This window comes from Trichechus manatus, unplaced genomic scaffold (assembly GCF_000243295.1).
Source record: "Trichechus manatus latirostris isolate Lorelei unplaced genomic scaffold, TriManLat1.0 scaffold00074, whole genome shotgun sequence".
Taxonomy (NCBI): Eukaryota; Metazoa; Chordata; class Mammalia; order Sirenia; family Trichechidae; genus Trichechus; species Trichechus manatus.
In genome coordinates, this window is record NW_004444010.1 from 1,669,692 (window position 1) to 1,682,452 (window position 12,761).

The following is a 12,761-nucleotide window of genomic DNA, read 5'->3' on the forward strand; positions in this document are numbered from 1 at the left end:
TGGAGCTGATGCCCTGAATTTGGACTTGTAGCCTACTGGACTGTGAGAGAATAAATTTCTCTTTGTAAAGCCATCCAGTTGTGGTATTTCTGTTGGAGCAGCACTAGATGATTAAGACATACATAGTGATCATTAGCCAACCCAACAGGATGGATTATCTTCATGTAAAGACATGATTTCTAGGCCAGCTAGCCCTGTGAAGCAGAGAAGAAATAAGACCTAAAATAAAAAGAGGAATTGAAAGTTCATCTGAAAACATTTAAAAATCATAGGAATGTGTAAAAACACCCAAGAACCACCCAGCCCATCTGAGAAAGGAGGTTAAGATACTAAAAATGATGAATAACAGGAGATAAGTCCAGGACAAGAATGCAGAAGCAGCAACTTTAAGAGGGCATGATGGTACCAATCCAACCTTTAATAATATGTATTAAGCAACTCTTCAGTGAAACTGTAAATCCAATTCTACTGCCTTAATCAGGCATTCAAGTGCTTAGCTAAAGCAGTTGAATAAGATTATGTTTGTATAAACATTACAATTTACGTGTAAATGAAAACAACTTAAGTTAGTATGCGAAATTGTTGCTCCTTACCAATAAAAATAAATGAAATAGGTTAAAAAGTGAAAAAGAAAATCTTGCTTCCAGACCTACCCAGTATATGGAGCAGAAAGAATACATAGAATAATAACTTTATATATTATTATAAAACCTTAGGATAAGAAGGAAATGACCCATTTGTAACATAATGGTTTTCCAAGAAAAGGCAGAATAAAGCAAACAACACTTTGAAACTACCATGAGCTAAATTTTTAAATAAGGGGGTAATTTCTGTCCAAATACTACAGCCTTGTTTTTGGATAAAAATACAGAAGGTGTCTCTCACATAAATGTTCTGCCCTATTAGGTCAAGCTACTTTTTTTAATTTGGTTCTGTTTTCTCAGTCTGCAGCTACCCCTTCAGCTTCTTCATTTGTAGACTCAGATAGCACTCTGAGGGAAGAAAATAATTAATATAAGAAAATTGGAAGCAACTCTAGCATTCAAGAGAATAGGTTGGCCATCTGTCCTGATATTAATGCAACTTAAATATATTTAAGTTCTTGAGAAACAAGAAAAGAAGTTTAAATGACAAAATGTTAAAGACCTAAATTAAGTTGAATCACAGACCATTTTATTCTGTATCTTTTTTCTTATATTAGAGCCAGTTTCTTCATTAGATATTGGAGGCTGAGGCAATAGAAGGCTTTGCTGTGGATTGAGGCCCCTCTCGACCTCTATTTAATACTATCCCCTCATTCAACCTTCCTGTTTTCCAGCCCTAGAGAGGAAGATTGTCCTGGATTGGACATATTTGAGGACATTGATTGAACCCTGTTTCCAAGGCTGGAAATTTGGAGGTATAAATTAAAAAGAATGTTAAAAAAGATTGCCCGAGATCAGCATTCTTTTTCTGGTTCAGGAGGGTATGACCACCTATCTAGGGTCAAAAGTAACAAATTGAGTTTGAGATTTGAAGAAATAGGATAATGTTAAATACATGCTTTGGTTTAAGGTTAGTTAGGACTAACTGAGGAAAAAGAATCCCTCCATGTAGTCAAACCTCCTTCTGGGATTTCTACAGCAGGGTTTGTGTTCAAGGTCTGCTTTGGTTTCCCTTTTTATTGTGCATACTTCCATATCTAAGATTTTTATTGTGAGATGGAGTGACTGGACTAGCAAGAAGACTCTATTTTCTGACCAAACATTATCAATCTATCGGCTCAATACCACTTTCTAATCACACTTCATTCCAATATACAATCAGCTCTCCTTATCCACAGGTTCTGCATCCACTGATTCAACCAACTGTGGATCAAAAATATTAAAAAAAAAAAAAAAGAATTTTCATTCTTGTCATTATTCCCTAAACGATGCAGTATAACAACTATTTATGTAGCATTTACATTGTATTATGTATTATAAGTAATCTGAATTGTGGTGTTGGTGAAGAATATTGAATATACCATGGACTGTCAAAATAACAAACAAATCTGCCTTGGAAGAAGTACAACAAGAATGCCCCTTAGAAGCAATGCTCCTTAGATGGCGAGACTATGTCTCACATACTTTGGACTTTGTCTTAGGCTTAGTTTTCTAGAGAAGGAAAACCAGTAAAGCATATAAATATATATACCCATTGCTGTTGAGTTGATTCTGACTCATAGCGACCCTATAGGACAGAGTAGAACTGCCCCATAGGGTTTCCAAGGGGTGCCTGGTGGATTTAAACTGCCAACCTTTTGGTTAGCAGCCATAGCTCTTAACCACTACGCCACCAGGGTTTCCATAAATATACATAGAGAGGGAGATTTATATCAAGGAAATAGCTCACCTGGTTGTAGAGGCTGGACCTTCCCATGTCCGTGGATCAGGATAGAGGCTTCTCCTGAATCATGTAGCCATTGGGACTGACTAACCCAAGACTGGCAGGTTGGAGAGCAGGGCTGTTGTTCACAGGCTGTGAAGATTGATGAATCCCAAGATTAGCAGGTAAGACAACAGGTAAACTGTTAGCTCAAGTCTCAAGAACTAGAGGTCAGATGAACAGGAGGCAGCTGCAGGATCCAGAACAAGCAAAAGACCCAAAACCCTGCCAGAATGTCCACTTATATTCGTATGCAGGCCACATGCCCAAAGAAACTCCCTTTCAACTGATTGGGTAATCACAGCAGATTCCATCATGGGAGTGATCACATGTGAAAACTCAACAGGGAAGTGATCACAACATTATACAACTGCCAAAACACTGAGAATCATGGCACAGCCAAGTTGACACATAATCTTAACCATCACAGTCATGTTATCAGAAGGAATCAGTCCCTGAAGAAGGACATCATGCTTGGTAAAGTGGAACGTCAGCAAACAAGATGAAGACCCTCAATGAGATGGATTGACACAGTGGCTGTAACAAAGGGCTCAAGCATAACAACAATTGTGAGGATGACTCAGGACTGGACAGTGTTTCATTCTGTTGTACATGGTGTCGCTATGAGTCGGAACTGACTTGACGGCACCTATTAACAACAACAGAGATGATTTGAAGTATATGGAAGGATGTGCATAGGTTATTTGCAAATACTATGCCATTTAATATAATGGACTTGAGCATCTGTGGATTTTGGTATCTGCAAAGGGGTCCTGGAACCAATTCCCAGCAGATACAGAAGGATGACTGTACCCAACACCTGGCAATGTTTTACTAATTAGCTGAAATAAGTGAATACACAAGCATTTAGAGGTAAAGTAGCTACTTTAGGAGAAGCCTCAGGTGGTTTAACTAAAGACCTGAAGATCAAATGGAGATTCAAGCTTGGCTAAAATTGGAATTCTTTCCTGAAGCCACAAGGTTCCCTCCAAATCTCAGACAGAAGCAGAGCCACACTTCTTGAGTTACACATGGCAGTTGCAGCATATGCATCTTCATCACTGCTTTTGATTAATTCAGCTCTGGTGCAGTGACTTCTGGATCCCCCAGTAGGCTCAACTTAAAACAATCACTACTTGGAAGTGCAGACTTTGACTCTGAAGCTGGCTGTGTTGGACACTAGTCAGGCACATAGTTCTCTTTTCCCAGTTTGTTTATCCCCCAGGTACCTTATTTCTCTATCTTAGCATGTTTCTTTACGGAAATTAGGTCAGGCTTTAGAAGGAGAACATGTGTTGGAATATAATCAAAATATTAAAGTTTAGCTATTGGCTAAGAAAATCAATAGTGGAAAAAAGGGAACATTTTGGGGGAAATACAGAAGTCGATTCATTGTTTTTCAGTAAACCTCTAAGACACACTGACTTGCAAAGCATACTGGCAGCTGAAACGAGTTTTTCATATTCTATGAGGTTTGGGTGAGGAACACATAGCTACAATACTAAACCATCTCAATTAAATGTTGACATCACGTTATAGGCTGCAAATGACTGACACTGACTGAATGATATCATGGAGAACCTGAAACCAAAATTCTATGTTATTTCCATCTTTTCTGTTCTCTTGATTGGCCCCTTCCCCAAGATTACATTAATCACTGCTCCACTATGCTCCATATGGCCGCTAATAACAATCTAGCTCTAAATTATAAAATGCACTATGCTCAGTTCCATTTCATTTTTAATGATTTTCAAAATGAAATGGAACGCATAAACATCGACATCCTAGGCATCAATGAGCTGAAATGGACTGGTATTGGCTATTTTGAATTGGATAATCATATGGTCTACTATGCCAGGAATGACAAATTCGAAGAGGAATGGCATTGCGTTCATCGTCAAAGAGAACATTTCAAGATCTATCCTGAAGTAACGCTGTCAGTGATAGGATAATATTCATATGCCTACAAGAAAGACTAGTTAATAAGACTATTATTCAAATTTATGCACCAACAATTAAGGCCAAAGATGAAGAAATTGAAGGTTTTTACCAACTTCTGCAGTCGGAAATTGATCGAACATGCAATCAGTATGCATTGATAATTACTGGTGATTGGAATGCAAAAGTTGGAAACAAAGAAGGATTGGTAATTGGAAAATATGGCCTTGGTGATAGAAACAATGCCTGAGATCACATGATAGAATTTTGCAAGACCAAAGACTTCTTCATTGCCAATAACTTTTTTCACCAACATAAATGGCCACTATCCATGTGGACCTCGCCAGACGAAATACACAGGACCCAAATCGACTACTCCTGTGGAAAGGATGATGGAAAAGCTCAGTATCATCAGTCAGAACAAGGCCGGGGGCTGACTGCAAACAGATCACCAAATGCTCATATGCAAGTTCAAGTTGAAACCGAAGAAAATTAGAGCAAGTCCATGAGAGCCAAAGTACAACCTTGCATACACCCCACCTGAAATTAGAAACCATCTCAAGAATATATTGGACATGCTGAATACTAATGACCGAAGACCAGACGAGTTGTGGAATGACATCAGGGACATCACACAAGAAGAAAGTAAGAGGTCATTAAAAAGACAGGAAAGAAAGAAAAGACCAAAATGGATGTCAGAAGAAACTCTGAAGACTACTCGTGAAAATTCAGTAGCTAAAGTAAAAGGATGAAATGATGAAGTAAAAGAGCTGAACAGAAGATTTCAAAGGGAGACTCGATAAAACAAAGTTAAGTATTATAATGCCACGTTCAAAGAGCTGGAGATAGAAAACCAAAAGGGAGGAACATGCTCAGCATTTCTCAAGCTGAAAGAACTGAAGAAAAAACTCAAGCCTTGAGTTGTAATAGTGAAGGATTGTATAGGGAAAATATTAAACAATGCAGGAAGCAACAAGAGAAGATGGAAGGAATACACAGAGTCATTATACCAAAAAGAATTGGTTGACATTCAACCATTTCAGGAGGTAGCATATGATCAGGAACTGATGGTACTGAAGGAAGAAGTCCAAGCTGCACTGAAGGCATTGACAAAAAACAAGGCTCCAGGAATTGATGGAATATCAACTGAGATGTTTCAACAAATGGATGCAGCACCGGAAGTGCTCACTCGTCTATGCCAAGAAATTTGGAGAACAGCTACCTGGCCAACTAACTGGAAGAGATACATATTTATGCCTATTCCCAAGAAAGGTGTTCCAAATGAAAGCAGAAATTATCGAATAATATCATTAATATCACATGCAAGTAAAATTTTGCTGATGATCATTCAAAAGCAGCTACAGCAGAATAGCGACAGGAAACTGCCAGAAATGCAAGCCGGATTCAGAAGAAGACGTGGAACCAGGGATATCATTGCTGATTTCAGATGGGTCCTGACTGAAAGCAGAGAATACCACAAAGGTGTTTACCTGTGTTTTATTGACTATGTGAAGGCATTCGACTGTGTGGATCATAACAAAGTATGGATAACATTGCAAAGAATGGGAATTCCAGAACACTTAATTGTGCTCATGAGGAAACCATACATAGATCAAGAGGCAGTCTTTGGAACAGAACAAGGGGATACTGCATGGGTTAAGTCAGGAGAGGTGTGCATCAGGGTAATATCCTTTCACCATACCTATTCAATCTGTATGCTGAGCAAATAAATCGAGAAGCTGGACTCTGTAAAGAAGAACAGGGCACCAAAGTTGGAGAAAAATTCATTAACAACCTGTGTTATGCTGTTGACACAACTGTGCTTGCTGAAAGTGAAGAGGACTTGAAGCACTTATTGATGAAGATCAAAGACCACAGACTTCAGTATGGTTTACACCTCAATGTAAAGAAAACAAAAATCCTTACAACTAGACCAATAAGCAACATCATGATAAACAAAGAAAAGATTGAAGTTGTCAAGGATTTCATTTTACTTGGACCCACAATCAACACCCATGGAAGCAGCAGTCAAGAAATCAAAAGACATATTGCATTGGGCAAATCTGCTGCAAAAGACCTCTTTAAAGTATTGAAAAGCAAAGATGTCACCTTGAAGACTAAGGTACGCCTGACCCAAGTCATGATGTTTTCAATTACCTCATATGCATGTGAAATCTGGACAATGAATAAGGAAGACCAAAGAAGAATTAATGCCTTTGAATTATGGTGTTGGCAAAGAATATTGAATACACCATGGACTGTTAAAAGAATGAACAAATCTGTCTTGGAAGAAGTACAACCAGAATGCTCCTTAGAAATAAAGATGGCAAGACAACGTCTCACATACTTTGGACGTGTTATCAGGAGGGATCAGTCCCTGGAGAAGGACATCATGCTTGGTAAACTAGAGGGTCAGCAAAAAAGAGGAAGACCCTCAAGGAGATGGATTGACACAGTGGCTGCAGCAATGGGCTCAAGCGTAACAATGATTGTGAGGATGGCGCAGGACCAGACAGTGTTTCGCTCTGTTGTACATAGGGTGACTATAAGTTGGAAACTACTCGACAGCACCCAACAGCAACAACACTGTGTTCACGGGACAGCAATGTATTTGAACTACTCTAAGGGTCAAGGTTGGTTTTGGGCCACTGATTATGTTTGTAAATATCTATTATCATAAGGATGGTGATACAGTATTCTCATGTGCCCCCTTGAGTTTTTCAAACTCTGGATGAAGTAGGATACATGAGTGCCCTGTAGTTGGAAAAATCTGGGTTTGAACATGGTGAAAATGCTGATTCAGGCCACTGTCTAGACAAGATCCAGGATCTATCCAGTGAAAGTGAAAGCCCCCTGAAATGGTAAAGTTTGGAGATTTATATTTGAGTGTTCATGAGCTAGACCAAGTAGGCCTAAATGTCCTTTTTTGGGTCAAGCATATTAAGGTATTATCAAATTAGGAAAAGTTTCTTTCATATGGTCAAAAACATATAACTGGACTTCAACACTGGGATTTGAGGCAGAAGTCCCAGCTGATTCTATTCTGCTATTTTTCCACAGCTCTTAGATATTCCCAGTGAAGAAGAACGGCTGTGCCAAGACAGGTTTTAGTGCACCTGATACTATCTAGATCTCACCATGACTTCCAGAAAGTTCCAAGTCCAACCACTTGTCCTTTACCAATTAAATTTCTGTATATTTTCTACTAAGAGATTTTAATGTTGATGAATATTGTGGAAGTTTTCAGCAGTGGCCTCATACTATTCGATTCACTACTGAGAAAATTGTAACCCATTACTCATCTTTCCTGATTGAAAGTAATCATTGACATGCAAGCAGTTCCAAGCTTACAGGATACACTTTTGTACTTCCCTGTACTTGCATCGACAGCCAAACACACAAAGTCAGCAGGTTGTTTGCTGTTGTTGTTGTTGTTTTTTGCCTCGTACTAATCAGTGACATTGAGGCCCTTCTAAAGTCTTACAGTTATAAATCAACCAGCTCCCATAAAGACAGAAGCAGGGACTTTGCTGATGAAATAGTTCTGAGGACTCAGGCTAATGCACTATACTTGACTCCCGTTTTCAATAGCAGAATTTCTTTTTGACACAATTTAAATGAAGATAAAACAGGCTTTTCATCCACACTCAATTCCAGTGCTGCTAAGGAAAGATAATTCCTCTTTTAAGCAAAAACGAGAAGCAGCGAGTGTGGAGAAAGTATATATAAAAGGAGAATATTTATAAAAATACACACTATTCTATATACCTGGCAGACCTAATTAAGTAATAACCCCAATATGAATTCTTCTACTGATGCCTTTAAATTGGACTAAAATGAAATTATTTCTGCAAGCAATATTCAATATAGATGAATTACAGAGAAGAACTATTTTATTAAAGAAGACCTGAAAGGATCTAATTTATTACATAGTTTTATAAACATATTCAGGATATAGTGCATGCTTAAAAATTGCATTAATGTTTGTTGCTGTTCTTAGGTCAGTTGAGTTGATTGTGATGCATAGTGACCCTGTGTACAACAGAATGAAACGCTGCCTAGTCCTGCGTAATTCTCACAATCGTTTTTATGCTTGAGCCCATTGTTGCAGCCACTGTTGTCAATCCATCTTATTGAGGGTCTTCTTCTTTTTCACTGATCCTTTACTTTACCAAACATGATGTCCTTCTCCAGGGACTGGCCCCTTCTGATAACATGTCCAAAGTACATGAGACCAAGTCTCACCATCCTTGTTTCTAAGGAATATTCTGACTATACTTCTTCAAAGACAGATTTGTTCGTTTTTCTGGCATTTCACAGTATATTCAGTATTCTTCACCAACACCATATTTCAAAGGCATCAACTATTCTTCAGTCTTCCTTATTCATTGTCAAGCTTTTGCATGCATAAGAGGCGACTGAAAATACCATGGCCTTGGTAAGGCGCACCATAGTCTTTAAAGTGACATCTTTGCTTTTTAACACTTTAAAGAGGTCTTATGCAGCAGATTTGCCCAATGCAATATGTCATTTGATTTCTTGACTGCTGCTTCTGTAAGCATTGATTGTGGATCCAAGTAAAATGAAATCCTTGACAACTTCAATCTTTTCTCCATTTATTACGATGTTGCTTATTGGTACAGCTATGAGGATTTTTGTTTTCTTTATGTTGAAGTGTAATCTATACTGAAGTCTGTGTTCTTCTTCAGTAAGTACTTCAGGTCCTCTTCACTTTCAGCAAGCAACGTTGTTTCATCTGCATGTCACAGGTTGTTAATGAGTCTTCCTCCAATCCTGATGCCCCGTTCTTCACATTAATGTTAAGTGAGCATCAAAAACTAATGAACTGAACTGAACTACTTCAAGCAAGCTAGAAAACCAAACGAAAAAAATAATAGTGGTAATATTCAGTGACGCTTTTCATTCCTTGAACTTAAAACCTATGCCTGGATTTAGAGTTCCTGAGACCAGCCAGCATCTGCTTCTTGTTGTTGTTGTTAGGGTCCAACTCATAGTGACCCTGTGTAAAACAGAATGAAACATTGCCCGGTCCTGCGCCATTCTCAAAATTGTTGCAATGTTTGAGCCCAGTCTTGCAGCCACTGTGTCAGTCCATCTCATTGAGGGTCTTTCTCTTTTTCACCAAACATATACTTTACCAAGTATGATATCCTTCTCCAGGAACTGGTCGCTTCTGATAACGTGTCCAAAGAACATGAGACAAAGTCTCGCCATCCTCTTGTCTAAGAGGCATTCTGGCTGTACTTCTTCCAAGACCATCAGCTTAGTTATCTCAAAATAGGTAAGAAATCAAGAGGACTTCCCTAAGAATATTTGGAATTAAATTTATTGGTATGTTGAAAAGTAAAACGTGGCTATTAATCTTCACATTAGAGGCAAGAATGATCACTTCTAAATAATAATTCAAGTAATTATTACAATAGAGACCTAATAAGATAAAATGTAGTATGTTCAATATTTACACTTTAAGGAGGCATGACTAGTACACATTTCCAGAGGGCCAATACCAAAGCAAATCCATTGCCGTTGAATTGATTCCGACTCATAGCAGCCTTAAAGGACAGAGTAGAATTGCCCCATAGGGTTTCCAAGGAGCAACTGCTGGATTCCAACTGCTGGCCTTTTTGTTAGCAGCTGAGCTCTTAACCACTGTGCCCATAGAACTCCTTCCAGAGAAGAGTTGTTATGGATTGAATTGTGTACCCCAAAAAATATGTGTCAACTTGGCTAGTCCATGATTCCCAGTATTGTGGGATTGTCCCCCATTTTTTCATCTGATGTGATTTTCCTATGTGTTGTAAATCCTACCTCTACGATGTTAATGAGGCTGGATTAGAGGTAGTTATGCTAATGAGACAGGATTCAATCTACAAGATTAGATTTTGTCCTGAGCCAATCTCTTTTGAGATATAAAAGAGAGAAGCAAGCAGAGAAACAGGGGGACCTCATACCATCAAGAAAGCAGCACTGGGAGCAAAAAGCTTCCTTTGGACTTGGGATTCCTGAGCAGAGATGCTCCTAGACCAGGGGAAGATTGATGACAAGGACCCTCCTGCAGAGCCAACAGAGAGAAAGGCTTCCCCTTGAGCTGGCACCCTGAATTCAGACTTGTAGCCTACTATACTGTGAGAGAATAAATTTCTCTATGTTAAAGCCATTCACTTGTGGTATTTCTATTATAGCAGCACTAGATAACTAAGACAGCAGTGCTGTCTAAAAGTAAAAAAGAAAGTTTAAAGTTGAATTTCCTAGAAGTACTTTAAGTCTCAAGATTTGGTGAGCATTTCTTCAGGACCTACAGGCCTTCTTTATATGTTTAATGGAGTATCAATAAAATATTACTGAGATTTTGGGCTGTGCTTGTGTATGTGTTTAATATTCTTTTAGCTCACTGGAAGAAGGAAAGGAAGGAGGGAGGGAGGGAAGGAAAGATTTAATGTGATGCAAAAACCAAAGTAGTTAATATAGGGACAGATGGCAGTTCCCAAATACCAGCATGAACAGTGGTTCACTAACCTAGCACAAAATAATGGATTTGTCATAAACATAATTCTCCAACACAAACAATTTGGCTTTATTATGAGATTGAGAACTTCCAATGTTCTGGTTTAATGATGGCAATAGTAGGATAGTTTTGATTTGTTTGTCCTCACAGGGCAGAGCCGTGGATTATATTCTGGCATTTGTGTATATTTTTTAAAGTCCTTACTTCAAGAAAAAAACAAAAAAAGTAGGCCTTCCTTGGTGCATCTCAACTTATTTTTAAATGGTATGTATCCCTAAAATCCTAAGCCTAGGAGCCATATTCTCAAAGTCTGGGAGATGCACTAACTCAGAAATCTGAAAGTATATTATAATTAATTAGTTCAAGACACTGATATGATTTACAAAGAACCTGGAAACCCAACCCTTTGAATTAAAACCTGTACTTTAAAATGGGAAATGGGGGCAGGAGTGGGAGTGGACTGGAAGCTGCCTGCTCTCCCACTGGGTAAAACACTGGGAAGGTCCATTTTCAAGTTCTCTTCTCGTGAGTCAATGAGAAGCATGTAATTTTCTTTCAGCTGTATTATGTTTATGTTTGTAATGATAATTTTAAAATTCAGGGAATTTAGAATTCTAAGATCATAATACTCAAGTTATTATTCCACAATTTATTAGTACTGACCTTTGAAATGAAATGTGCCCCTGTGTTCTTTTTTTTCTCCAAAGAAATAAGAATAACTTCCCATTTGGTTGCTATTAATGACTGTGAACCTAAAGGTAATTCAGATTATTAATTTAGGCTTAGTTCTCAAAAAAAACTTCTTAATGAAAATGAAAAGACTTATCCATTAATCAAAAATTTAAAAACACAGAGAAACATTTACGTAAGTATGTGGAGAATTCGCCTAACATTCAAATGAATGCAAAGGAAAGAATGCCAGGTCAGCAGAAATATTTAGAATTTAACTAATTTTTGCTAGCAAAACAGGTTACAATTTTTACTCACTTGTATTGGGTATATAGGATGTTTAACATTGCATTGATGAGGGAATTATTCTCAAGTACTTCATTATCTTTTTTCCAAGTCACGTTTACTGCATTCAAGTCCTCAGATGTTATGAATTGGCATGTGAGTTCTATATTAGAAGACCTTTCTAAAGTGATATTTTTTTCTACTGGTACACTGGAATGTTCTATTAGCCACAAAGAAAAAAAAAATGTGAAAGTTAATGCTGAGGAAAAGTCTAATATAAAACAGCTTAAATAATCAACAGTAGTGCTCTATCAAGAGTTTCTTAATCTAACCTTCGTTTGCTTGAAGAACTAGTCCTCTGCCAACACAGATTTTGTTCCTTTCTTACTCTCTTTAATAGGCACTGCTGAAGAAAAGTATTGTTAAACGTTAACAAAATCACAAAAGTCTAATACTGTGATGTTTATCTCCTTAAAATCTCTATAGCTGAAAGGAATATAGGAGAAAGAGTACCAAGTGTACCACATGTTCTGAGAGTGTTTAAACTGTACAACTGTAAAAACAAAAACAAGTGGGCAAAGAATAGGGTGGCTGTTACAATTGTTTTCAGTAGCCATATTGTGGGTTACTGAATATTTACAAGAATATTTTGTGTTTAGTGTGTGTTTGTGTGCTATGCAAATTCTACCCTTCCTAGTTTTCTTACTCCTTAAAAATCCATAGGGATTAGGTGAAGATACAGACTTAAGACAGAGAATTTAAATAAACATTCTGTAGTTCTGAATTTTAACTGAATTTGAGACATCAGTATGAAATCCTGAAATGTTTCAACCACCTCCACAAAAAAGTATATATATATTATATATAACATATAAATATATATATAATCTCTCACTCATGGAGGATACATAGAGCCAATTTTTCTTTTGAACAGTGG

The 12,761-nt window shown here is 37.7% G+C and overlaps 1 protein-coding gene across 1 annotated transcript in view; it reads right to left on the reverse strand.

Moving 5' to 3' along the window:
* The window catches only part of LOC101358326 (embigin), a 33,072-nt gene that overhangs the window by 11,335 nt on the left and 8,976 nt on the right, over nucleotides 1-12,761 (reverse strand). The window contains 3 exon segments of the mRNA XM_023734960.1: nucleotides 8,522-8,541; nucleotides 11,534-11,622; nucleotides 11,858-12,109. Coding sequence (XP_023590728.1) covers nucleotides 8,522-8,541; nucleotides 11,534-11,622; nucleotides 11,858-12,109 — 361 coding nt within the window.